Source organism: Ctenopharyngodon idella, chromosome 19 (assembly GCF_019924925.1).
Source record: "Ctenopharyngodon idella isolate HZGC_01 chromosome 19, HZGC01, whole genome shotgun sequence".
NCBI classification, from domain to species: domain Eukaryota; kingdom Metazoa; phylum Chordata; class Actinopteri; order Cypriniformes; family Xenocyprididae; genus Ctenopharyngodon; species Ctenopharyngodon idella.
In genome coordinates, this window is record NC_067238.1 from 10,542,603 (window position 1) to 10,570,015 (window position 27,413).

Genomic DNA, 27,413 nt, shown 5'->3' on the forward strand with positions numbered 1-27,413 from the left:
GGCTCGTTGGTCTAGGGGTATGATTCTCGCTTAGGGTGCGAGAGGTCCCGGGTTCAAATCCCGGACGAGCCCAAGTATTTTAAAAGCTTTAGAATCTTGGAATCTTTTTCTGAGAACATGAACCTCTCTTAAAGTCAACATGAAATAAAAATCGACAATTCTTATTTTTTATGGAACATTGCAGTATTTTTTTATCAGGCAGTACTACTTTCTGCCTGATAAAAAACTGTTCATCTTAAAAATGTTCAGTTTTACCTCACTTTTTAAGGTACAGTAGGTATTCACAATTGAGTCGCACTGAGAAAAGTTTGAGAGATTTTCAAATCACACCTATTAGCCGATTGGAAATCAGCTCTATTCATATTCTTATTTTGAGATCATTCTGTTTTCAGAACACATGGACATTAATCTTTTTCATTATTTGCAGTCTTTCAAACGTTGCTATAATCCAGCCTCAGTGTAGCAAACTTCATTCTAATTTGCTCTAAAGGCCACTGAATGACCTCTGTAACTGCAGGTTGATGCCACCAGATGGCGCCATTCATCAAACACCAAAATAAACATCCTAAACTCAATCCTTTGAATGTCCTATGGTCCTGTACTCCCTATGCAACGTGGCAAACCTTAGTATTTAAAATCTACAAGGCTCGTTGGTCTAGGGGTATGATTCTCGCTTTGGGTGCGAGAGGTCCCGGGTTCAAATCCCGGACGAGCCCAAATATTTTAGAATCTTGGAATGACAAAACTTTACAGTAACTATTTATAGGCAAAGGTTAGTCTACTGAGTTCTACATGCTGTAGCTTACAGGTCTACAGTAGGTTATTTCCAAGAGCAAAATAATTATCTGTCAATTCTCTTACCATAATGATGTTTTTTAATATGTTTAATGTTTTGTGAACATGACCCTCTCTTAAAGTCAACATGAAATCAAATTCTTATTTTTATGGAACATTGCAGAATTTATTAGAAATGATTTATTTTTTTAATATCATTATTTAGTTTTTTATTTTTTTAAAATGTTTAATCAAGTAGTGTTAGTTTTTTCACATTGCTTACACACTGAAAGTGGTAGCTACTTGAGGCCCACTCAGTGAAACCATTCACTCGTACCGAATCTTCAGACCAAGTCTGCAAAAGTATGTGTGTGTGTGTGTGTACATGTACATATATATATATATATATATATATATATATACTTATATATGTGTGTGTGTATATATATATATATATACACACACACACACTGAATGTGCATACAAGCCAAGTCAGAAAGTCAACTTTATTTCTAAAGTGCTTTATACAATATAGATTGTCACAGCACCTTCACAATAGTAAAAGATTCAAATGCTGCTGTTACATAAGCATCTCTAACAAGCCAATAGTGTCATCATGCAGCTCAAGTCAGTTCAGTATTGATTTAGTTCAGTTTAAAGGTGCAATATGTAAGAATTTTGCAGTAAAATATCCAAAAACCACTAGACCAGTGTTATATATTTTGTTCACTTGAGTACTTACAATATCCCAAATGTTTGCAACTATTTGTAAATGGTGAGAAAATTGCAATTTTAACCAAGGCTCCGGGATGTGTGAGGAGTCGCCTGTTAATTGCGTCATACCCGCGTTACCCTCGGTTTCCGGTTTTATTTTGTAGAAACCATGGAAACACCAAAGACGCTTTAATATTTACATGTTTTAATAAACAAGGGAACAACTGTTTTAATATTTATAGACAGAAAACAAATTATTGTTATATAGCTCAACACGTTTAGTTTTGTTTAAATCAAATTTTCTTGATTTTCCAAGAGTACCATGCTTTACCATGCCTCAGAGAAAAACACTATTTTGTGAAGTGACTAACATAGCATAATCAGATGCAGCTTTATTTTTAATAAAAAATACAGCATTTTCTCCATCATACAATACGTTTTAAAATTAATTGCATGCCATTTATCAACACAAGCCATCCGGCGTTTAATATGATATTCTAAAATCGATCTAGCTTACTGCAGTGTGCAACAAAGTGTCTCATAGCAGCCACTGAGTGAACGCACAGAGTAACGTTATAACATCATTTTCAACACACTCATGTATCTAATATGATAAACAGAGCTGTGTTACCTCATACTCATGACGGAAAAGCGGAAACATGTGGCATAATAAAAGTTCCGCTGCTCGCGGCGTGTGTTGCGCAATCGCTCCAGCGGCCTCGTTCAGCTCCCACAACACTCGGTCCTGCTCTGCTTCATACTACAGTAACGTTAATAATCGCAGCCATGAACATGATTTCTTCCCGAGTCCTATCCCAATTCTTTTCCACCGGCCGTTGAGGTGAAGACCACATGTCCCAAGATTCCACCCTCAAACCTGGCGTCATCAAGCTACACCTTTGTTTTGAATAGGCCTCTAGCGACCTCTAGCGGACAGAAAATGTTACATATTGCACCTTTAATACCTGTGTAAAATTAATCAGTTGTGCATACATACTGTATATTCAGTGTATTTGTGCAAATGTACATGCGTGTGCCATGACAAACTCCTGTACTCCACTGCACACTGAACAAGCAAAAGACACAAAATACATTTTTCACATCTGTGTGTTGTTTGGCATGTATGTGGCTAATCATTTTATGTTTGTGTGTTACTACACAAAAAATACAATTTTTAGAGTAGTTAAAATAGTTCTGAATTTAGTGTTTGCTTTTGAAAGATATGTGACGTTCTGCATGTTGTGTGTGTGTTTTGTGGTTTTGTGTGTAGAGTTTTGAGAAACAGAGCCATAGTTTCAAAAACTGTATAAGCAATTTAAAAAAAACTGTAAAGGCCACTGAACAACCTATGTAAATGCAGGTTGATGACACCAGATGGCGCCATTGGGCAAACTTCCAAAATAAACATCCTAAAATCAGTCCATCGAATGTCATATAGTCCTGTACTTTCCTATGCAACGTGGCAAACTATAGTACCTAAAATCCACAAGGCTCGTTGGTCTAGGGGTATGATTCTCGCTTAGGGTGCGAGAGGTCCCGGGTTCAAATCCCGGACGAGCCCACTTTTGTGTATGTATGAGATATATACAGTATATATATATATATATATATATATATATATATATATATATATATATTATTCTGTTTCAATCTTTATAAAGTACATATCTATGTCTATTTGATGTAGCATACTTGCACGAATGTGCAAATCACTGAATGTAATCTTAGAGCTATTTGTATGTGCAGTCTGGACAACTTTGTTTATTAGAAGAGAATATCCAGAATTGTCCATTCTCAATAGTGAAAAATGACAGAAGACAATCTTAATTTAATACTGTAATATATACTCTTTATAAAAAGACATTTGTGACATAAAAATGAAAACACGATACAAGCTAAAAATATTTCACACTGGTACATGTCGAGAGGGAATATGCATAATTTGCACTTTATGCAAAACATCTTCATTCTGTTTTGAAGCGCACCACATTTATATAGTAATAGATGGTGTTTAATACAGTGTTAGATCTACTACCTCTCTTTAGGCTTCACATACTTAGAAGAGTGTGACTGCTGCATATGAGCCAAACATACAGGTGAAACAAACTCAGTCACCTGTGTTTAAAAAAAAAAAAAAAAAATCAACACCAAAAAACGGCATAATCAAGGTAGGGGAAGTTCATATTTCACATGCATGTTTGGCATTTCATAGTTGTGAGCCACACAACAGCACAGGTCTGACGAAAATAAGCATTGTCCAAACACTTTGAGCATGAGTTGGACGAAACGAATCAGCGTTCACACTTGCCTATTCCAGTTAGAATATACGTTTTCAGGCGTCCTTGTAAGTATAACTCATGCAGGCTGGAACTGTGACTAAAATTAGGCTACTAAATTGAAACAACATGATGATAGTCAACCACAATCCCAGACACTGAATGCGTAATGCGTGTACTTTCCACATTTCGTAACAATTTACAAATTCGAATTAGGTATGAAGCGGCAAGGAAGCGATAACATAAGATAAGGCAGATCAGAATCGTAGCTAACATCTGAGATGAAAAACGTCCTCAAAAGCATTTCACATAAGTTAAACAGCGTGAATCGTATGTGAAAATTAAAAAAGGTGCTTATGTGGTATCATAAAGTGTTTCACAATCGCAGTGTGCATCATACACACTCTCGTCCTAGGCGCGTGTGGTTCTAGCTCAGCAGTATAACAGTCAGCTGTCAGCATATAAAAAAAACCATAGCTTAGTCTTGCTGGGCCAGTGTTGAAGGGTAACAAGGCGGACGTCGGGGACAGACAGGAGACTGCTGAAGTAGCGCCGCAGGTAACCGTACACCAGCTTTTGCCGCTAACCTCCTTGTAGCAAAGCTGGCACGCGAGATAATCTCCTCACCGCATTATGTCACACTCAGCCCCGGAGGATTACAGACACACCCGTGAGACGTGACTTAGCAAAGTCCTCAACCGTGTGCGCGACCGATCCCTGCAGGCGCTCAGTCCGGGCCTGGCCTGTCACTTTTAGGGTTTTAACATGGCTCAAGAACAGCACAGTGATTTGAAAAGGCAGTTGTTAAGCTTCGGGCTTACACTAACTAGGTACGTTCGCAAAGTAACATGACCTGGAGTCAGTGAATTGAACGAATAATAACCCTCTTGAATTGTGCTCAGGATGGGATACGAGGCCTAGGTCAAGTTTCAGTTGCATTCTAAGGCCCGAATCAAGTTTTTAATGACTCCAAATATAAACTACGCACAATCGATATATAGGGCATTTTTTAATGCCGGGAGCGAAACGGTTTAAATAGGGCTTTGTCTTCCTAAACAGAAAAAAGTGATCTGGATTAACATGATGTGGATAGTTTTCAAAAGATATTAACGAACACATCGTGGTTACTGATCGTTAACCCTTGAGCACTAAACACTATTCCTACTTTCTGAGTTAAATACATTTTAAAGGGACAGTTTACTAAAACAAATTCTATAATTTTCTCACCTTCAAGTTATTCCAAAGACTTTTCTTCTGTGAAACACAAAAGAAAATATTAGAATATTCAAATATTCAAATATTAATATAAATACAATACATTTATAATATATACATTAATATATTACTATAAATTTCAAATATTTAAAATAAATTTAAATCAAATATATATATTTTTTTCTCTCCGTAGAATAAAAGTCAGTGGGTTCCAAAAATGTTTTGACACTACTGACTTTCATTTTGAGGACAAAAACATTCTTCAAAATATCTTCTTTTGTGTTCCACTGAAGAAAGACTGTCATACACCTTTGGAATGACATGATGATGACAATTTTGACATTACAATTTTCAATATTTTGGGTGAACTGTCCCTTTAAGCTGCGGTGTGCATATGTGGTCAATTATGACGAATACTTGTTTGACATTTTGGAAACAAATTGAAAAACAAATATGTTGATTGAAATCCACTTACAAAGCAAGTCCATTGAGAAAAAGGGTTTGTAACCCCATAGAGTTGCATTATAAGCAGGTGACTGCCGACACGCTTTTTGTACATTTTCTGTTGTAATCAACAGCTTGTGACAGATAGTGTCGATGGAGCTTAAGTTATATTTAACCCCGAGCATTCCTTTAAGGCAAAGCTTGATTAGAACTCCAAACTTAACTAATTCTTATGCTTGTAAAGCATAGCAATCAAGTATAATTTATTGAAGTGCAAGTCTGCCACCCCTTGCGGCTAGTCCCTCCTCGCTGACATAGATATAGCGATGTATGAAAGACTGAGTTACGTTATTTGGCTGTCACTGAGGATGTCACACCTCACATGGTCACTACTGTCATTGCCTTTGCACTAATCCCATCATTACACAGGGAATTCCCAGGAAGAGTTTAAAAGAGGACAAACAACAGAAAGGGTGAACGGTAGGAGGAAGGCAAATGGGTAACAGTTGTTGCGGTAAGCTCAGGATGAAGTGGATCACACCTGTTTTCAGCTTGAGAGTGCAAAATGTTCAGGTAGGAAATAACATAATACATATCAATTGTCATCAAGTAACTTTTTGCAATGCAAGTCCCTGCAGACACACCACACAAAATGACCGTCCCGATCCAATCAGTTTATGGGGGGGGTGTGTCTACTGTCATGTCCTGAATGATGAAAAAGTCTTGAATTCAGTGAAAGTTCATGAATATCACCACAGAGACTGTTTAAAAAATAAAAAAAAATCAGGCACCCATGTCAAAAACAAAGGACAGGGTGTGTGGGAAGTTGATCTTGTCCCATAATTATTCCCAAACGTTTTATGCTAATCCCAGGGCAGTGAGAAAAATGGAGATCATTTTCATGCCCGTGGGTTGCGTCAGCTTATTGTGAAAATGACTGGAAATTATTATTAAAAAAAAACAACAACAAAAAAAAAACATCCAGTTTCTCAGTTACACGTGTGTGTGTGTTGTTTATAAGGATCAAGAGGGGGTCATAAGGCCACCATGGTGCAGGGGTGTTTGAGTTTGCAGGGCAGGACACCCCTGTTGAGCTGGTAGAACTCTACCAGGTGGATCAGGTCTGTGAACTTGGTAGAGCCGTCATCAAGGCTAAAAAAGACCTGGCCGTCCTCCTCAAACTGCCAGAGAGAAATGAAATGCAAGATGAAACAGAGGTGAAGATAAGACTGATTTTTAAATCACTTAACTCCTGTCAAACAATAAGAGCCCTAAATGAGCCAATCTCTCAATAAAAAATGAAATGCTATTGCATAATATAAAGGAGATTAGGGTAAAATGTACCCATTACTAAAACACAATAATTCAAATATAAATAATAATAGAAAAAATATACAAAATTAAATAAAATATTCACTATTTAATTTAGAGCTGCATGATTCTGGATAAATTGAGAATCACTTTTTTTCTTTTTTTTTTACTAGATTTACTAAAGGGTTCTAACAAAATGTTAACCGCTGCAGTCTATTTAAAATGTGTAATTAATCTGAATGAAAATGATTCACTGACTCACTCATAAATACTTCACTTGTTTCATTTCTGGATGAATCAGCGTTTTTGAACTAAACTCTTGAATGAATGATTCAATGACTAATAAATTTGTTAACAGTCACTTGTTGCCACCTTGTGGCATAATGTAATCAATACAATCATTATTTGAAGCACCAAGTTACTTTCAAAAGGTGATTTACTCTATTTTAATCCCTTCTGTAGACATCAGTGTTTATATCCAAACTATACTAGTACTTCTGTGATAATAGGAATATTTGTAACAGAAATAACGATACTGTGTGGTTGAAAAGACTTGTGAAACTGTTTCATACTTATACATGACAACTTTTACACTGTGGTCATACTTGTCAACGGTTTTACAGGCGAATCGTTGTCATTTGGAAATGAGATCACGTGGGTGTTTGAATCAAGATCGCAATCTTTTAACGATTAATCGTGCAGCTCTAATTTAAGTACAAATAATAATATAATACAATAATATAATCAATAATGAATTTAATTATTGTTAATAATTAATATAAATATTTCAATAGTGAACATTTTTTTGAATAGTGTTGTTTCCTTTAATAAATAATGGCTTATTTTCAGCTACAAAAATGTTTTTATAAAGTGGTAATTCACTGACATGCACAAAATATAATACTAGACCTGGATATATATATATATATATTTTTGGACATAAAACAACATAAAAAAACATTTTACCTGCCATACAAAAAGCAAAATAGGTTTTTAGCATTTTAATGCGCAACTCTAAATCACTGACAGCTGTAAATTAAGCACTTTTTTACTTATTATTATTTGCACTTATTAATGTGAAAATCATTTAATATAATCTTAGAGCTATTTGTGTGTGCAGTCTGGACAATTTATTAATTAACTCACATTTTTATAAGATAAGATTAAGAATTTGCACTTTGCCCCGCTTTCCCCAATTATACTTAATATTAATACACATAAAAGGAAATTTGTGTTCAATGTTTATTAGGACTCACAGGTAAAATCTGGAAGTGTTTAATCTTCTGATGATGGCACAACGTAAGAACGAATGCTTTTGGATTGCTCTGGCTGTCTCTCAATAGGAATAATCTGCAAGACAAAACACTGTGATTAATTTCACTGCCCTCTTTCAAAACAGCAATTAATATTGTCTATCAATGTGGAAAATGTCATACCCATCAACTTGGCCCTGCTGCATAATCATCCTGTGGGATTCTTCTCTCATAATGCGGCCGTGAAACCATAACTGCGTCCTGTGAATCACTGGGGACATGAACGCAATGAAATACTGTTATTTCTATTAAAGCACCAAGTAAAGAAGAGCTATTATGCTTTTCTACCTTTTCAACTTTTAATGTGTAAGGCTGCTGTTTGAGCATGAAAAAGGTCTGCAAAGTTACAGAGCACAAAGTCCACTCCAAAGGGCGTTGTTCTCTATATCAGTAAACACTGTTTCTGAACTCCCTAAAATGCTTCGATTGTAGTCTTGAGTTTTCTTCCAGTAACATACGTGAAAATATTCCTCATTTAAATAATTCCCACCCAAGGCAAACGCAAAAAAAGGGATGAGGCCTGGTTGAGTTAGTAGTGTGTTGAAACACGCTATTATGTTAAGACATTTCTGAAATAAGCTCAAAGTGGTTTTACACTGGTACAGCCGACCAATCAGACCACATTGTGCTTTTCGGAAGAAGGGGGTTCATTGAAACAGGAACTAAACAGGGGTGCGTTCACTACTGTGGAGATAATGAGTCACATCACTGTGGCCGAAAATACAGAAAACACTAGTTTATCAATTTATTAAAATGCTAAAGCAGTCTCCTTGCGGTCTTTCCCTGACCCATTCATAATAATTACTTCTGCCGGTGTACTGCTGCAAGCTTTATGCATGCGCTTGTGCGCTGATTAGGCTATGTAGGCATTAAATGCTCATTATTATGATTTATATGGTTTATTAATAAATGTACGATTAGTCGACTAATCGCTTAAAATGTACGACTACTAGTCGACCAGAAAAATCTTTAGTCGAGGACTGCCCTACATTCAAGCATGACAACCTTGTCTAGTAGAGCTCAAAAACCAAATCAAGGCCATAATAGGTCTTCTTTAAATGAACTGATATTGTAGTCGCTAAACATTGGAGTAAATACTGCAGTACTCACCTGAACTTAACGGTGAGGGATGTAGAGGACTGGGGCTTCCCAAAACATTCATTCTCTGACTTCGCTTCTGTACAGAGATTTTAAAAATTATTATAAATGACCTCGGCCCTGTAGGGCCACTGTCCTGCAGTGTGTTTAGCTCCAACTTGCCTCAACACACCTGTCTGGAAGTTTCTAGTAAGACCTTGATTAGCTGGTACAGGTGTGTTTAACTGCTAAACTTAGCATGACAGTGGCCCTCCAGGAGCAGGATTGGACACCCCTGCCCTAATTCATTACTGACAACTGACAGATGATTTAACTTGAGTATACTTGTATCTAACTACTCACTCTCCAAGTGTGTCCCTCTTCCATGGCAGCGCTTTGAGCCTCCACAGGGTTGTCAATCACACGACCCGTCCTTCCTGAGAAATCCATGGCAACCAGCGAATTCTCGGACACACTCCGCTATAGTAAAAACAATATTACACTTGATCAGTTGTCTATCACATAACAAGCTTTCATTTGCAAGTAGAAATAACTAAAGGCATAATACTCGAAGTCTATGACCAAAACCTACAGGTTGTTCTCAAAAATAAACCTATTATGGTCAGCATTATACCCCTCTGATTAAACCACTAAAGCCTTATTAAATACCTTCTAAATAAATCCGTACAGCAAGCACTGTGTTCGTACATTTCCCCTGCATGAAAGTTCCCAATGCAAATCGGCGTAAAGGAATCTATAGCCGCACGCTTCATTAGCACGCTGTTCATACTGTTATGAGCAGATTAAGTGAACTCTCAGCAAGAGCGTTCCTCATGAGTACACGGGGTGCATATAATACCAGGTGAATTCACAGAAGCGTGAAAGCAGCACATTTAACCCATCATCTGCACTAGAGAGTCAGCACTAAGTAACATGTTAACATGTTTCTTACCACAGGTGTGGTGAAGTTTGATATGGCAGTCTTTCTCTGGTGTGGGGTCTTGTAGTTCTGATATAGCAGAATTCCAAACTGGAAAGAAAAGATTGCGTTTGAATGAGTTAACAAGAATGGACAAGAGTGTGTGGGGGAGTAAAAAGCTTGTTCTGAGTAAAAGCCTGTTCACACCAAGTCTGTTGTGACTGAACAATATGAAAGTTTAAAAATGTAAAATGTTCCCAAATTATTTATCATTACTGTTGTTATTTTTATGATTTTTATAAATTGTATACATTTTTATAAGATTTGCCTAGCCTCTATAAATAAAAAAGTAAAATAAATGAAATCTTATGAATGTTAAAGCTGCAGTCCATAAATGTTGCCTCTTTGTCGCCATCTCTGTTTGAAACCTGCAATTGCAGTTATTTGCGGAATTATCATCTTTACGCAGGTTGTGCATCGGCATGGCTCCTCAGCGCGGATGAATCTAATGTTTGCTGTCAGTTGGTGTGGATACTGTACTTCAGAATCACAGATTCTACGACTTGAAGTATGACCAAAAAAAAATCATTTTCACCGGAAAATGTCATCTGAACAAGTAACATGTCTGCCACTTTTGTTCTGACCAACTGAGAAAAAAAGCATAAACAATAAATCTCGCTGCCAATGGTGATTAAATCTAACGATCGCTTAGCTCATATCACGTCAAACTGTGTAAATTATTATTGTTATACTTTGTTCTCAAATTGTTAATGTTAACAACAACAGCATTGCGTGACTATGTGCATTTAGTGTATTAGCGTTACCAGTAGATTTCAATTTCTGTAGCCACTCTGCAGTCTGAAGTCTTTTGATTTTGACTCCAGTTGTCACTGATGATTGTCATTTAGACCCTTCTAGATTACAATCCGCCATCAAAATGATGTTTAATTATTGCAGCTGCTGTAAGAAAAGGCTATAAATGATCTGCCACCTGCAGCATCCTCACATGCCATATAGCCTACTAGCTGGAACTCCTTTATGTAAACAGACGTGATGTAATGACGCATCCCAAACTTTTAAACAGCAGTGTATTTTAATATAGAAAAACATTACACACTTTTGAATGTATGCAGTTTTAAGAGTATGTATATGAGCAGTGATATGCGTGTATACCTTGAGCAGTCTGAAAGCAGTCATCCAGCACGTTCGGCTCTGCTCGTCCTCAGCACACAGCATCTTCAACTCCTTCTGTTCTGTCCTGCCCTTACTGGGCTGTCAATCAAGCAAGATATCTACTGTCAAATCAAGGCACTCAAGTTAATAAGGACTAGCATGCACTGTACCAGGTGAGGCATGGGTAGTTATTTAAAGGGGAAAATCATTGATTTTGAAATTATGCCAGCCATGCCTCCTCTATTCTCAATGTCACTGATTTTGTTCATTTTAGGCATGGCAACACTGACCATCGTCCTACTTACCTTAATGCAGAATTGGTAGTCTGTGGGCGCATTGTGCATCTTTCTGCCTGTTGTCACAGTGAAAATATTGCTCTCCTCCAAGTCCGACAGTAACTGCAGGTGTCTTGGCTCCTAAACAACCCAGTTAAAACTTTGTCATATTACAACTCCCAAAGACAGTCCTACATAATGACTGCTATGAACAGTGAAACAGTTATCCTGAAATCCTTTATTAAAATAAAATACAATATGGTCCAAAAGTCTGAGATGTATGGAAGCCCGTTTCCGCCACAGTTGAGTAAAAAAAAAAAAAAAAATTCTTTAAGTCATAATAAGGAGAGACACTCTCGTAATAATGACTTAGTTTCTCATATTGAGAAACCTTCTCGTAATTATGACTTAGTATCTCATAATAATGAGAAACTTTCTTGTAAAAAAGACTTAAAGACATTCTAAAACTCTTAATGTGGCTTAATGCGTTGAGACAGTGTTTTTAAGAGGCCAAACTCAGTACACACATTATTAATAAAGCATACAATGTACAGACAAGCAGATGAGCCCATAATATGAACACAACAACAACTCTTCCTCTTCTCTAAAGAAGCCCAACATGGCCTCACCCCCTTTGTTCCATGTTCTCGGGGGCAGGGTGTATGTAAATTTTGGGCTTCGTGATGTCACCAACCCGGGAAGAAACTTGTTGTAGTTCTTAAAAAGCGATTTCTTTAAAAGAAAATATCTCCCTTTGCATTGATCTTTGAGCGTCATAACTTTGCAGATGTTGTTTATGCTCAAACAGCAACATTACACACCAACTAAAGTTAAAAAAGTGAAATCATAATCAAGGACCCCTTTAATATTAACACTTATTTCACAGATGCGTCTAGGCCATTTCATGCGCAGGTTAGCCTAGACATACAGAAAACACATTTTAAGATTTTTATGACTTATTAGAATGTATGCAAAACTGCTTGAAAATATGTTTAGCAGATGTTTGAGGACCGCTTTCCAGATGAAGCGTTACATAACAGACTTGGATATGTAGGTGTGCTGTCTTATCATTCTTATCATATCTGTTTGAAATCCATGGATCACCATTCTGTTTCTGCTTGTTCAAAAAATACAAATGAATAAAAGACTATATCCCATCTCATATACTGATAATTTATCATTAAAGGGGTCATGAATTGAGAATTCTACTTTTCCTTGAGCTTTTGATATATAAGAGGTCATCATACTATAAGAATATCCTGTAAGTTTCAGACAAAAGGTGTCGGACAAAAACTCCTGTTTTATTCAACGAATCTCTAGTTATATCACATTTGCACTGTTAGTTACGACGAAAGCATTTGTTAGTGTGCAGAAATTGAGTTGCAATGACGAGATCACTGCTTTCATTCACTCAACGTGTCTGTCATCGGCTGTTCATCACTGCAGCCTTTCATGCCACAATCTAAATATACAGCCATAGATCTAAATGTAAAGCAGCACTTTTCGCGATTAGTTAACCTTGAGAGTAAAAACGTGCTAAAAAGAGAGAGTAATACTTGGCTATTTCAAATGCAAAGATGTTAGCCAATCACAGCAGTGGGTGTTTACGCTGAAGTCTCACAGCAGACACGCCCCTTAAAACAGAGCGTTCAAATAAGAGGGCTAAAATCAGAGTAGCCACCAAAATGCCTTTTATTTCTAAATTATGACAATTTTTGATGTAAAAAGCATAGTAACATTATAAGTGCATCCCATGAAACATTATAAAACAATAAAACAACGCAGTTCATGACCCCTTTAATGTTATTTAATGATATTATTAGATTACACTTTAGCAGAACGTGCCATGTTTGCGGTGTTCTCGCATTTAGGCTTTGACCAGCAGATGTCGCTATTGTGCCCTGCCCTTCTGCTCCGCTGCTTTACGCATGCGTAGAAGTTTCTTATTATTACGAGAAAATAAGTCATTATTAGGAGAAAGTTTCTCATTATTATGAGAAACGAAGTCATTATTACAAGAAAGTTTCTCATTATATGTTAAGTCATTATTATGAGAACATTTCTCATTATTATGAGATACTAAGTAGTCATAATTATGAGAAAACTTCTCATTATTATGAATTACAAAATTATATATTTTTTTAATTAATTGTGGCTGAAACAGGCTTCCTTGTGTTTAGCATTTCACCTCTAGTAAAAAAAAAATACTATTCTATTAGGATTATTCTAAAGTACTTTGATGTTACCAATTTTATTATAATTTATATTATTTGTATTATAAGCATACACATATTTATTTACAGATTAACAAATATGTTTTTATGGTATATCTATTTTTATTTTTTCATGATGATACTAGTAATAATAATAACTTACAATTAAGCTCCTTACAACATTACAATAATTACATTAATTATTCATTAGAAATTCTAATTTCTAAAATCTATTTTGGGGGAAAACCTTTTTAAAAAACATCTTTTAATCATCTCTGAATAAAACAGCTGATATTAATATAATGTTCATTTTATATTTCCAATTCATTTTAAGTCAAAACTTTCTTTATTTTTCCAAAATCATAACATTTTATTTCCAGGTGTTAGTTAGTTTATGAATCCCAGACTTTCAATGTGGACTTTTGTAGCTCACTGTATTTATTTGCAGGAAAATTTATGAATAATAGACATATAACAGCTGTCAAAAGTTGTAAAAACATTGATATGCTCATAAACGTGAAATTTAGAGACTTGAATTCATAATATTTTATTAAAAAAAAGTTTAAAGAGAAACTTGCCTTAGACATTCCTTTAGTAGAGCAGTACAGCCCAGAACGGCGCAAGAACATGTAGAGCTTTTTCCAGGACTTTCGGCCTGTCTCTTTCAAATAAAGGAAGCCCTGGATCTCTGGACAGCTGCTGGAATTCAAGAAATTCTGTGCAGGAGGGAAAAAAAAAAAAAAAAAAATCAGAGGACCATCTGGAAAATGAGTTCTTCAAACCTGGATGCCTTCCATGCTTCAATAACGCGGCCTCTCTGCTATCACAAGACGTGAGTATGCAGTTCAAAAGCCATTTGAATGCACTAAAATGCTCATTCGGCTGCACTGGCAATCACACAGTCATGTAAGTGTGACGCACAGGTTCATAATGTAGGCTAATCCAGATTTTGCTGTGTCACAGATCCATTTGTGCGTCTTCCTCACCTGTAAGAGCTGGGACTGTGGGATAGAGCCATTAGATTCCTGACACCACGCGACCATCTGCTCCGGAAAGAAGTTCTATGAAAGGAAGATAAAGGAAGAGAGGTAAGAAAAGACCGTCTGCACTGAACATATGCCAGCAGCTCAGAGGAAACATGATAACAAACAACTCATTCTATTGTTGTCTAAATGAAAAAAAGGACGAGTAAAAGGTACCAGTTTACCAGTTGAGCTACAGGAATATGGTAAGAAGCATGCACAAATTCACACACGCATGAGCTGAAACTCATCTAAAGCTAATTTGGGTGAGTTGCACTAAGCATTTGCCAAAGCCAGGGATTACCAAGAGCAGGTTAAGTGCTCTGTCAAATAGACTCGGACTAACCGGCCCAAAGACGCCTCAAGCACTGACACACACTGTACATACCGTACTAAAGCACAGGCTCAAATAAGATTAAGCATTTGCGTGAACATTTTTTCCAAGCGTACAAGAAGTCCATGGCTTATAAAGAAGGATAAAATGGTTCACAGCGTTCACACTGTAAGGCACTTACGCGACAGGTTCAAATGTACTTGCCAAAATGCCATCAAAAGGTGTCGAGTACTGGCTTATATGAAAAAGCAGGTTACTTGCTTAGTGAGGTGGAACATGTACAAGCTGTACTTGAATGGCTGGAAATGGATTAACAAGGAGGTTCTTCTCGCATATGGAAAACTGGAATGTGGGAACTTGTTGGTTTGTTTGACATATTTACATATTTAAGGGATTTATAGCTTGCAGGTCATGTATCAAGTGTTCTTAGCGTGATTTTCGAGGATAATCAGACTTTAATTTCAAGGGATTTAAGTTTGAAGTGGTGGTCTTGAGAGGTAAGGAAACACATGGGTGGGCTGAATGGGAACGGTTGTTCTCTGCGACAACTCACCAGTGGGTTTCTGAAAAACTCGTACTTGGCATAGTTCTTCCTGAAGAGAAACTTGCTCTCTGGAGACATGCAGGCCTGTACTGGAACCACCAGTTCATGATCTTCCAGGCACCTCTCTGTATTCAAACAAACACAGATGACATCAAAACAGTGTTAGTTACTGGTATGGTGGCCATTAATGCTGTATTGGATTTTCACATGACCACTTTATAATCACTAAACATTTTGTATGAGAGCATATGGGATATTTAATTGTCTGTCAATTAAGCCACAGCTCTAAGAGGGGGGGAAATTATATATGTATACATACAGTCAAACCAAAAATTTAGACATATTTTTACTAGTGGTTGCAGGACACTATAGTTAATTAATTTATGTAAGTGAGGATAGCAAAATAAACTGACATATTATACCCAAAAATTCTTCATATAGTGGACTACCAGTAAAATTGATAACAATTTGGAACCAAAAATTATTCAGACACTTTGACCTAACCATGTTTTGCTGTGTTATCTGACATATTTAAGATTAATTTTTTAAACACATTTCAACTGAGATCTTGTCATATTTTATCACCGTTTTTAATGAATGAAATGTTCAAGGTGTCTGAATAAATTTTGGTTTGACTGTATGTACTATATATTATATATATATATATACATACACATACATACATACATACATACATACACACACACATATATAAAGAGAGAGAGAGAGAATAAATGATTTGCATTACATATATATAAAAAAAATATTAAAGTGTGAATCATTCATGCTGTAATACTTGATTCAATATTTCATTTGAATTAAATATGTTAAATATATTTTAATATACATTTTTGTTGTATGAATTTATAATATTAAAAATACATATAATAAATTATTCACATAATACATATAGAAATAAAAGTTAATTTAATATACGATTTATATATTCATGCTCTAATACTTGTATTTAATAATCCAAATATTTTAGAAATATGCCGTAATCTCCTGTTAAACATTTAAATGTTACATTTAAATTCATGCATTTGGCAGAAGCTTTTATCTAAAGTGTCTTATAATGAATTCACGCTATAATTTTTTTTTAGTATGCGACATGTTCCCTGGGAATCAAACCCATGACCTTGGCATTGCTAACGGCATGCTCTACCAGTTAAACAACAAAAACAAACAAACAAAACCTTACAAATATTTCACATCCAGCACTATGTGATGTCATATAATGAGAAAATGATCCAAATTAACGGTATATTGTAATGTCTATGCTTTTTAAGTATAGCATTACTCATATGTCAAAGACAATAAAGCACTGGCTCAAATCCCTTCTAATGTATCTGTTGTGTATCTGATCCCTCATCCGCTAATTCACTCCTCCGAGAAGAGCACAAGAGAAGGAGAGAGAGCATGACTGCATATGAAAGAGAAAGCGAGGGAAAGTGAGAGGCATTGCAGAGGGATGAGGTCATGTATTTAGCTTGATTGCACTGAGGGTTGATGGCAGCAAAGTCAGCAGAGTCTCTCTGCTAATGGCTTACGTAAGAGCAACGTTTCTAGAAGGTTTCCGTAACGTTGGCACGCTGATGTCTCCAGAAGTGATGAGGGAAACACATCCAACTACACCACATAATGCTCAGCCTCTTTAGAGAAGTCAGCTGACCAAAACAGACCACACCCTGTCACATTTTGACATCATACCATGTGACCGGCAAAATCAGCGCCTATGCATAACAACTTTCCTTGATTGCTTTAAAGTGGACGAATTAAAATAAAGAGCTGATTGTGTCAGTCCGAATTATTTCAGAAGCTCAATAAAGGGATTTTTAACACCCTACAAGAGCAATGACTGCATCGCTAAAGGTCAGGCAGAGTTAAATCTGTTTAGTATGATTTGGGAAAGGGTTAATCCGTAATCTGCCTGAGAAATAGGCAGCCACACGTGTCCTCTTTGATCGCAGGCGAGATTAAACACTAGTTCTTCCTAACCTCATCTTCTTTTTCTCAAACGCATCTGCATTGCAAACGCTTTTTCTTTCCTTCAAGTTAGACGCTCTATGAGCTGTTGCGCATGCAAAACGTGCAGCCGTGCATGATGTATAATGTCGTATTTGAGAGCTTAAGTGTTAATAGGAGAACAAGTATGTGTGTATATAAGACTCTGAGTCTGGGCTTGCTGAAAGGTGATTTCCTGTTACACAAAGTGCAGCGCACTGGGAGCCCAGTGTCCTGGGACAGAACAGCGTGTCCTCCTAGACTGGGTGTGTGCCGCACGCACAAGTCATACAGATGCAGAAAAAGAATTTACACATATGATGGCTTGGCTTACCCAGACCAAGCAGAGAATGATGCTCCACTAGCGACCAGCAGTTGTCATCCAGGCAGTGGTTCTTGTAGACAAGGAACTGACACACATCTCTGGCAGTCATGTCGGCAGGGACCTCCACAACTTTTCCCACACCATCCTCGCTGAAAACTTTGATGATCTGTTTAAAACACATACACATAATGTCAATTGCAGATGCGTACATTGCTTAATATGACCTCAAGGCGATGTTCTTGAGTCTAATTTGTCGAACAATTACAGACACACTTTTGCGCAATGCTCCAGACGGGATAATTATATAGCTCGTGTTTCGACAACTTATTCTTAATAAACCTATGTGCGTAATTATGTGCTTCAAATACAAACGTTTCAGTTACCTAAGAGTAAAATTGATGCTTGATGGAGGAAAAAAAAGTTTATTTATACTTGTTTATGTTTTTGTTCTTGCAAACCGTGCATATCGCAATGTTTATGTGGCCCTTAGCTCAATCCGCATGGACTCTTAGTGTTTAGATTGAGCCCGGCGCTCATAAGCGTGACTGACTTCAACACGCACACACAAGAGGATATACTCCATTAAGAGGCAGAATTCACATGAATGCCAAAGCCAACGGCCCAGATAAAGGAGAAAAAAAAAAGAAAAAAAAAAAAAAATGCTTTCCATTCTTCCAATGAACGTGCACACAACACAGAAATGACTAGTAACTTAAATGTATGTTAATGCGCAACTACACAAACACATGCATCCACAAAAGCAAACATTTGCAATTATAATTATTATAGACAGACTTTTTTAACAGTCTAAAAGCATGAAAGAAGCCTACAGAGTAGTGTGCAGTTTATGCACAAACATGATCTGCATGACTAAATTTGAAATTTTTTGCAGACTGGCATCTGAGGACGGTTTTCTTCAGAAAAAGTAGTTACTGTCAACCTTACCTCTACTGCCTGATACAAGCAACAGTCCGGCGAACACGATGGCATTTTCACTCTGAGACAACCTCTGCTCACTCACGCGGCGAGAGAGAGTGAGTGAGTGAGTGAGTGAGAGAAAAAGAAAGAGAAAGAGGGAGGGCAAGAGAGGAGAGGAGGGGAGGAGGGAAGGAAAGCGAGAGGATGAGAGGAGTTGAGAATGGGCAGAGGGTTGAGATGAGACCAAGAGAGCTGCTGAAACAAGAGCGAGAGAGAGAGAGAAGAGCAGGGAGAGACAGACTCAGCTGACAAGCAGCTTGTGTCTTACAATACTCTCTAGTGGATTAAGCTGCGAGAAAGAAACTCTAGGTGAGGGAGAGATGGAGAGAGGTGGCTAGTGCTTCAATTTGTTAATAAAACTCATATACTGGGTTTTCCTATATTACATAGATCATTCACACAGTAATGAAAATTGTATCATCACTTACATCATTTAGTTTTTCAAAATGTGTATAACTTATTCTTCCATGGAGAGAAAAAAAGAAAGAAAAAAAGATTATATGGGGAAAGAGCAAAATCAAGAAGGAAAATGAATGGGGACTGAGGCAGTCTTTCTGTCTTGCCTGTGGTGCAAATCAAGTTTTTAATGTTGTTTATATGTCTATGTGGTGTTTTTAATATGCTTTAAGACAAACTATGTACAAATTCCTAAATCAACCCCATTGCCGAGTATTTTCTTCTTAAAGGGTTAGTTCACCCAAAAATGAAAATTCTGTCTTTAATTACTCACCCTCATGTTATTCCACACCCGTAAGACCTTCGTTCATCTTCGGAACACAATTTAAGATATTTTTGATAAAATCCGATGGCTTGTGAGGCCTGCATTGAGAGCAAGTTAACTTAGACTTTCAAACGCCCAGAAAGCTACTAAAAACATATTTAAAACAGTTCATGTAACTACAATGGTTCAACCTTAATGTTATGAAGCGACGAGAATACTTTTTGTGTGCCAAAAAAACAAAATAACTTTATTTAACAATATCTAGCACTCGTCACTGAACTAAACACTGCTTCACGAAGCTTCGAAGCTTTACGAATCTTTTGTTTTGAATCAGTGGTTCGGAGTGTGTATCAAACGATCTTAAACTGCCAAAGTCACGTGATTTCAGTAAACGAGGCTTCGTTGCGTCATAAGTGTTTCGAAATTTCAATGGTTCACATGACTTTGGCAGTGCTCCAAACCACTGATTCAAAACAAAAGATTCGTAAAGCTTTGAAGCTTCATGGAGCAGTGTTTAGTTCAGTGACGAGTACTCAATATTGTTGAATAAAGTCGTTATTTTGTTTTAAATAGTATTCTCGTCGCTTCATAACATTAAGGTTGAACCATTGTAGTCACATGAACTGTTTTAAATATATTTTTAGTACTTTCTGGGCGTTTGAAAGTCTAAGTTAACTTGCTCTCAATGCAGGCCTCACGACCCTGGATTTTATCAAAAATATCTTAATTTGTGTTCTGAAGATGAACGAAGGTCTTATGGGTGTGGAACGACATGAGGATGAGTAATTAAAGACAGAATTTTCATTTTTGGGCTGCACTAACCCTTTAAAACTGCAGTGAACCAAAGACAGTCTCAAAAACGTGGTTTGGAATCGCTCTTGTTCTCTACATCACAAATATGTCATAACCAATCCAGTCAACGTGCAGGGCGGGCTTTAGCATATCTTTAACTATGCAGCATGATAACTATCATTAACTATGTACGGGATAACCTGGCTTCACACCTCTGAGTCCACACCTTAAATTCATTGAAAGTCTTTGGGATGTGCTGGAGTAGACTTTACAGAGTGTTTGACTCTTGCATTGTCAATACAAGATCTTGACCAAAAATCGATGCACCTCTTGATGGAAATAACATCACAACATTTATTTCCATCAAGGGGTGTATAATTTTTTGGTCAAGATCTTGTATCAGAGGTGCCAATTGATATGTGAAAATTATTCTTCATGCTCCCTCCCAACCATTATTTCACAATTTGAGCCTGATGAATCTTGGCTTTGTCATCCTGGAATACGGCCATGATACGTTTTCATGCATGGTTACATGCATACGTTTTCAAGCTACACACTCCATCAAGTAGGGTTAGAAGAACTATTGACAAACACACAACATCCTAGAAACCATAATAATCACTGCAATAATGATCCAGTCATAGACTCTTAAGCATTTTAAATCCAAACAGTGACTTTTTTTTTTGGCCGGGCAGTTTGTGTACACAAGCATCAGGCTTTGGGAAATGCACATTAGCCAACCTTTAATAACAACAATTCTTTCCCCCCTTCCATTTTTGTCTCTCTCTTTTCCTTTACCTTCCATCATCCCTTCATTTGTCTCTCTCTCACTTTTCCTCAACCTTACTCTCTCTTTCTCCCCCACATCAAACTTTGCCTTGGCTTCTGTCAAAGTTTCAAATTCTCTCTGGTTCTCAGAAAGCCTTGAGACAGAGCCCCACATCCAGCTCTCACGACACACACACAGAGTGAGATTTTGTTCTCATTCTTTTTTTTCACTCCCATTTCCCCCCTGAAGTTTGGCTTTGAACTCCACAGCCAAAGAAAACCTTTCCCTCTCTTTTTCTCAAAACTCAGCGTATCACAACTGGAGAGTGTTTCTTAAACACACACAACAGAGGCCAAATCCCAGCAAAATCCCTCCTCCCACAACACTTCACTAAAATGAGTGATTTTCTTTCTCACACTGAACACAATCAATACCTTGCAATTTCTCACTATGCGAAATATGTTCATGTTCATTTTAAGGGTGTTAAAGGATAAAAACAAATTCTAAAAGACACCATTCTGTCGTCTCAGACGGAAGACAACTGTATCATGTAATCTGACTCGACACCATGAAGAAAAGGATGTTGGGGGTTGAACTATTGGCAAGACCATTATAGCAGTGGAAACTGTTTGCAGAGCATTGTTTCATTGCTCATGCTGAGTTATACATGTACCATTCTACTGCCGCAAATGCTATTTTCTACAATCTTTACGATTTAAGAGCGTTTACCCAATGTTGTTTAAACGCATCCTTATAGTCATGTGGCTACAAGCAAACGTTTGCTCTGCAGTCTGCACTGCTCTGTCCTGCCTCCGCCGGTCACATGGGAGGATCTTTAAATGTTAAATAAAGGTTTTGCAAACATTCTGAGGGTCACATGGCAACAAAGTGTTTGTTGGGAGTTAATAGAGGGTTGTTCAAGCATTGTTCGCAGTTTGTATAAAGGGAAAGAGGTAATCCAATAATAGAACAGAGGTCACAGTATATGGCCAATACTTTTGATACATTAGGTTCTGTGATTATATATACACATATATAGAAGTAGTTAGACAGCTATACGGTTAGATATTTATACAGATTGTTAGATATTTAGACAGACAGAGAAAGAGACAGACAGATAGATAGATAGCCAGCAACATAAATCCAAAATTCTTGATTGTCACGATTCGCATAGAAAGTTAGACAGATAGACAGGTATGAAGTTAAATCGATTGAGGGTTATGAAGTTGGATAGACGGGTATAGGGTTAGACAGTTAGGCAGGCATGACATTGAATAGTTAGACAAGTTTATATAGTTAGTTTGTTAGGTAGGTATAAAGTTATACAGACAGTTAGATAGATAGATATTTAGTTAGACAAAGTAAGACAGGCAGGGGTGACTGGGTTGATAAAGTCATTTCAAGTGTTGTGATTGTCTTTACTCAGCATTTCTGTGAGTGAGCGAGTGCAATGCAATGCAATGCAGCGTCATAATCAAACTCATGTGCATCTAAAAACTGCCCTGGGTTTGACCATGATTGTGTGTGTGTGACAAGAAATGTGAGCTATCAGAACTGAATAAGAGACTGGTTAACCGCAAATGGTCCACCTAACTTAACCAGTCACCTGTTTCCATTATGATATATGTACCCGTTTCCATTATGACAGTGGTTCCCAAACTTGGGTACGTGACAGAGGGGGTATGCAAACAAAATGCTGAGATTTGCCATTCATTTAAAGGGTTAGTTCACCCAAAAATGAAATTTCTGTCATTAAATACTCACCCTCATGTTGTTCCACACCCGTAAGACCTTCGTTCATCTTTGGAACACAAATTAAGATATTTTTGATTAAATCCGAGTATCTGATTCACACATAGGCAGCAAAGTCATTGCACCTTTTGACATCCAGAATGGTAGTTAAAAACATGGTTAAAATAGTCAGTGTGACTACAGTGGTTCAACCTTAATGTTATGAAGCGACGAGAATACTTTTTGTGCACAAAAACAAAACAAAAATAACGACTTTATTCAACAATATGAACCGTTGTCATACATAGTGAACTCAGTGCAGGCTTCCTTGTTTATGTCCAAATGCCGGCTCATTATTGTAACGACATGAGGGTGAGTACCTAATGACAGAAATTTCATTTTTGGGTGAACTAACCCTTTAATTCTACCCCACCTTAAAAGCAGGGTAGGCGATTTGTTCCAGAATTTTTTTTTTTTGTCATGCTAGTTGAAAGTTTCACATCCTGATAGCAGTCACTAAGTGGTCTAAATTCATTTATATGTATGTATATCATCTGTGGAAGGTGTAGGACCATAAAATGTTTGTCTAATCATTGCATTCGGTCCTATCTGCCTGTCAGAATATGCATTTCCATACCTCCGAGCACCCTGCTCGCGCAGGCATCACACTTCATCAGCGCGTTTCATGCTATGCAGAGTTAGACAGACGTCAGTCGCCGAACACCACAAACAAAACAGCAGCCATGTTTTACAGTTCCTCCTGAACCAAAACAATGAACTTATGCTGCGTTCATGCCATAACTACCGTAGTTTGGAAGAGAAAACCGGGCCGTGACATTATACTCAGAGCGGTTTGTGACTCAAATTTATGCGTTTCAATGATAACACTATCAACACCGAAACTAATCTGCAGCAGTCGGGTGGTACAGGTCAGTGCTCTTTAAGTTGTTTATGTTCATTATTATTGTAATGTTATGTGCTGAGACATAAGGTAGTTTAATGCCATCTTTTGTGAAGCTTTTGTTTGCTCATTGCTGTATGCATTCATGTGTTTTGGAGGAGGCGTGGCTTTGTAGAGCACTCTGAAGGGAGGGTGGGATCTTATGCTTTCAAAGCTAGCTTGCTATTGCTGGCCTCTCCAAAAAATACCTACCCTACCTTTAAAATAACTTTAAAACTGAGCATGTATTACGGTAGTGCCATAAAAGGTTAAATACATGACATCCAATCAAATTACCTTTTCTTTTGCAGTGTAAACTGACTGCATTCAGATTATGCTGCATTAGCAAATTGCTCTACATTACTGCCGTTCTTGACAATGTACTTTTGTAAAAGTGGGGTTTCAGCACTTACTAGCAAGAACAAATATAGATACAGACTGTGCATAGAGATCGATTTAAAACTCAAAAACACCCTGTGTGAGTTCTTGTTTTTAATGTTGATGATTATATTCCAGCAAGAATGCAACTTTTCCCATATAGCCACACAATTGCAAATGTGATATGATTTTATAGAGTTCAACAACAGTACTATATTTTAAACACAGTATTGTCAATTTTGTTTGCTCTACTTTGCATCAAAATTATAGTTTCAATGAAAGCCACAGCAGAACTGTTGTGCGTCTCCAAGCAACACACAGAGGTGTTTCATTAGTGAATGAATCAGGAGAGTCAATGATTCAATGACCCATTCATAAATACAGCCACTTGCTTTGTTATAGAGGTCTGGGGAACCAGTTTTGAATTGCTGAGTGTGAATGCGGGAGGGAAGATACTGATATGTGCATGGGAAGCGGGAGACTCGTAGGCTTCCGCAAAATATAATTAATAATAATAGCATGCAGAAGTCTGAAACTGGCGATCTGAAATATCGTGTGTGTGGAAACCAGAGCGAGACCAAACGTAACCGGACCGGGTCTGAAAAATCAGCGTAGACCTCTTCCTTCAGGCTTTTGCAGACAGGAACAGGACAAAATGTGAACGTTTGATGCACCGATATGAAAATTTGGCCAATACTATAACCGATAATTATTTGAAAGCCGATAACCGATATATCGGCCGATAAATCTACATTTTTTAAAGCCTGATTACAAAGACAAAAGTTTCACCATTAAAAATCCATGTCCCAAGCACACAATTATAATGTTCTCATTGTAATTTTATGTAGCCTATATGACAGACTTGCGTTTTTGAAGTGACTCCAATCATACTTCAAGCAATTCAAAACCAATATGGTGAACAGTGTGCAGGAAATAATCTGAAGGAAATAATCTATTATTTTTTGGCTTTAATATATCAGCCAAATTTTCTTATTGGGCCGATAATGATAACATTAAAAATGAACATATATAGGCTGATACCAATATGGTGGCCGACGTATCATGCATATCGTATTGTGCATATCGAGCGGGATTGAAAAATCCATCCTGCGCAGACCACTACTTTGTTACTAAATGAATGACTCAATGACTGACTTAAGACAGTAGTGACTTGCCACCACCTACTGATGACATATCACTTTGTTTTTACTGTCTTTTCATATTTCTCTATTGACCACTTATTTAAAACATTATTTGTTCCATTGTAATTGCATTCATGCCACCTCTGAGTAGGATTAAACAGTATGTATATACATCTAGATGCAGCTTGTACCACTGCAGTACAAAGATGGCTTTTGTTGATAATGATTTAATTTGATTGAAATGATTGATTTAGTTTAAATTTGTTGCTTTATTAATAATTATATGAATGGAATTTTAAGAATTTGACATACAAAATGACAAACATTTAATTGGGTTAGAAAAACTTTATAAAGGTAAAATCAATTTAAGGGGGTAAATATTGTCCCTTAATGGAAAAGGTGTGACTGCAGTCTAAGTGAAAGAGAGAGGGTACGCAGAAGGATGTTAAATGCCCCAGGGGGTACGACACTCTAAAAAGTTTGGGAACCACTGCACCATGACATATGTACTTAGCTTAGGCAAGAAGGCATTTGAAAATTGTACTTTTTACAACCAACTGAAATCTTTCCCAAAAGGAAATATTGTTCTAAGCATTATACAATTCACCATGATAAAACCCTGTCTAAGCTAGAGTAAATTAAAAAAGTAAAACAGCCTAAATGTGTTTATTTCTGAACAGACCTGTGTGCTGCAATCATTCACTTCACTCTTATTACCTAACTAGACAGCAAATTTAATTTTTACCCCATGCAGGCCTGACGCACATGCACACATTATTACCACCCGCAGTTTACTGAACTCTATGTGACCCTGCCTTTCAATGACATCACAAACATACTGTAAAAATTCACACACACACACACACAGGCATAAAATATAACCTGACCTGACATTCATACATACACACACACCTTTGTTTAGAGATCTCAGGGGATAAACTTTAGTGACAGCTTTGGAAGTTTCAGGTTTCATGGAGAGGAGAGAAGCCAGTCAGTGTGTGTAATATATATATATATATATATATATATATATATATATATATATATATATATATATATATATAGAGAGAGAGAGAGAGAGACAGACATGTTTGTGCAACCCGACGTGTTTGACAGTTTATCAGCAAGTGAAAACCGAATGAATAAAGGATAAAAACAGATGAACAGGATACATTTTCCGCAAGATGCATTTTCTGTTCAACATTTGCATATCAAACCGTAGAGTGCAACCACCCTCAACTGGAGAGGTGAACATTTATACCACATTTTTATAACCAAATACAAACACTAGGACTCATGGAACATATATACACCATATATGAGAAATATAGTCATATATTTATATACAACTACTGATGTAAGGGAATTAAAAAAATATAATATCATTAGTGAAAATGTGCTTTACATTAGTTTCTAATGTAATATAAAGATTTTTATTACAAATTAAAATAATCTAATATTATAATAGAGTTTGGGTTTGGTGGTATATTATAATAGTATAATATTAGATAGATTAAACTTATTATGGTTTCAGACTTTTGAATTTAACTGCACATTATAATGCTGTATATAATATAACAATTATCTATTATAAGTTTCAATCTACATTTGTTCCACACGATTTGTCATTTTAAGCATATTTAACAAAAAGACTACAGAATTAAAAAAATGTATATATATTCCGAATTTGCATAAACTCAGCATATGTGGCTGAAGTCTGGCACACGGACAAGGACAAGTGTCCACATCACTCCAGCAATCATCATGAGTCAGTACATTGTTTCTCCTAAAATATAATTTTCCAATTAACTGACGACAAAAGACCAGACATAAAGATAGCATAAAGAAGAATCAAGAGGGACAAGGGTAGTTTGAGGAGAGGATTATTTTCTCATGCTGATGTTTTTAGTAATGTCGGGTCATGTCATCTCTCGAGGGTTTGTGTTGCAGTCAGCTGACTGGGCAGTGTGTGTGTGACTGTGTGTGTGACACTGTGTGTGTTTTGTAGAGTGTCCTAAGGCTCTGGCAC

The 27,413-nt window shown here is 36.8% G+C and overlaps 1 protein-coding gene and 3 non-coding genes across 6 annotated transcripts in view; 3 read left to right on the plus strand and 1 right to left on the minus strand.

Annotated features, from left to right (window-relative positions):
- On the plus strand, positions 1-72 carry trnap-agg (transfer RNA proline (anticodon AGG)). Its single transcript has one exon. It is a non-coding gene; the product is annotated as a tRNA-Pro (tRNA).
- Positions 73-644: 572 nt separating this feature from the next.
- trnap-ugg (transfer RNA proline (anticodon UGG)) lies at positions 645-716 on the plus strand. The gene has a single exon. It is a non-coding gene; the product is annotated as a tRNA-Pro (tRNA).
- A 2,261-nt stretch (positions 717-2,977) lies between these two features.
- On the plus strand, positions 2,978-3,049 carry trnap-agg (transfer RNA proline (anticodon AGG)). Its single transcript has one exon. It is a non-coding gene; the product is annotated as a tRNA-Pro (tRNA).
- Positions 3,050-3,311: 262 nt separating this feature from the next.
- grb10a (growth factor receptor-bound protein 10a) overlaps positions 3,312-27,413 on the minus strand; it is a 63,233-nt gene continuing 39,131 nt past the window's right edge. For 2 of the 3 annotated variants that reach the window (XM_051872747.1, XM_051872746.1), the window contains 12 exons: positions 17,943-18,099; positions 15,614-15,729; positions 14,691-14,765; positions 14,283-14,420; positions 11,522-11,632; positions 11,217-11,315; positions 10,077-10,154; positions 9,488-9,604; positions 9,158-9,224; positions 8,171-8,258; positions 7,991-8,084; positions 3,312-6,604 (listed from right to left, as the gene is read on the minus strand). In XM_051872747.1, the coding sequence (XP_051728707.1) occupies positions 6,458-6,604; positions 7,991-8,084; positions 8,171-8,258; positions 9,158-9,224; positions 9,488-9,604; positions 10,077-10,154; positions 11,217-11,315; positions 11,522-11,632; positions 14,283-14,420; positions 14,691-14,765; positions 15,614-15,729; positions 17,943-18,099 (1,287 nt within the window). In that variant the 3' untranslated portion in view covers positions 3,312-6,457. Of the gene's footprint in view, positions 6,605-7,990; positions 8,085-8,170; positions 8,259-9,157; positions 9,225-9,487; positions 9,605-10,076; positions 10,155-11,216; positions 11,316-11,521; positions 11,633-14,282; positions 14,421-14,690; positions 14,766-15,613; positions 15,730-17,942; positions 18,100-18,878; positions 19,056-27,413 lie in introns of those variants that run through there. The other variant, XM_051872748.1, reaches the window with a different exon arrangement.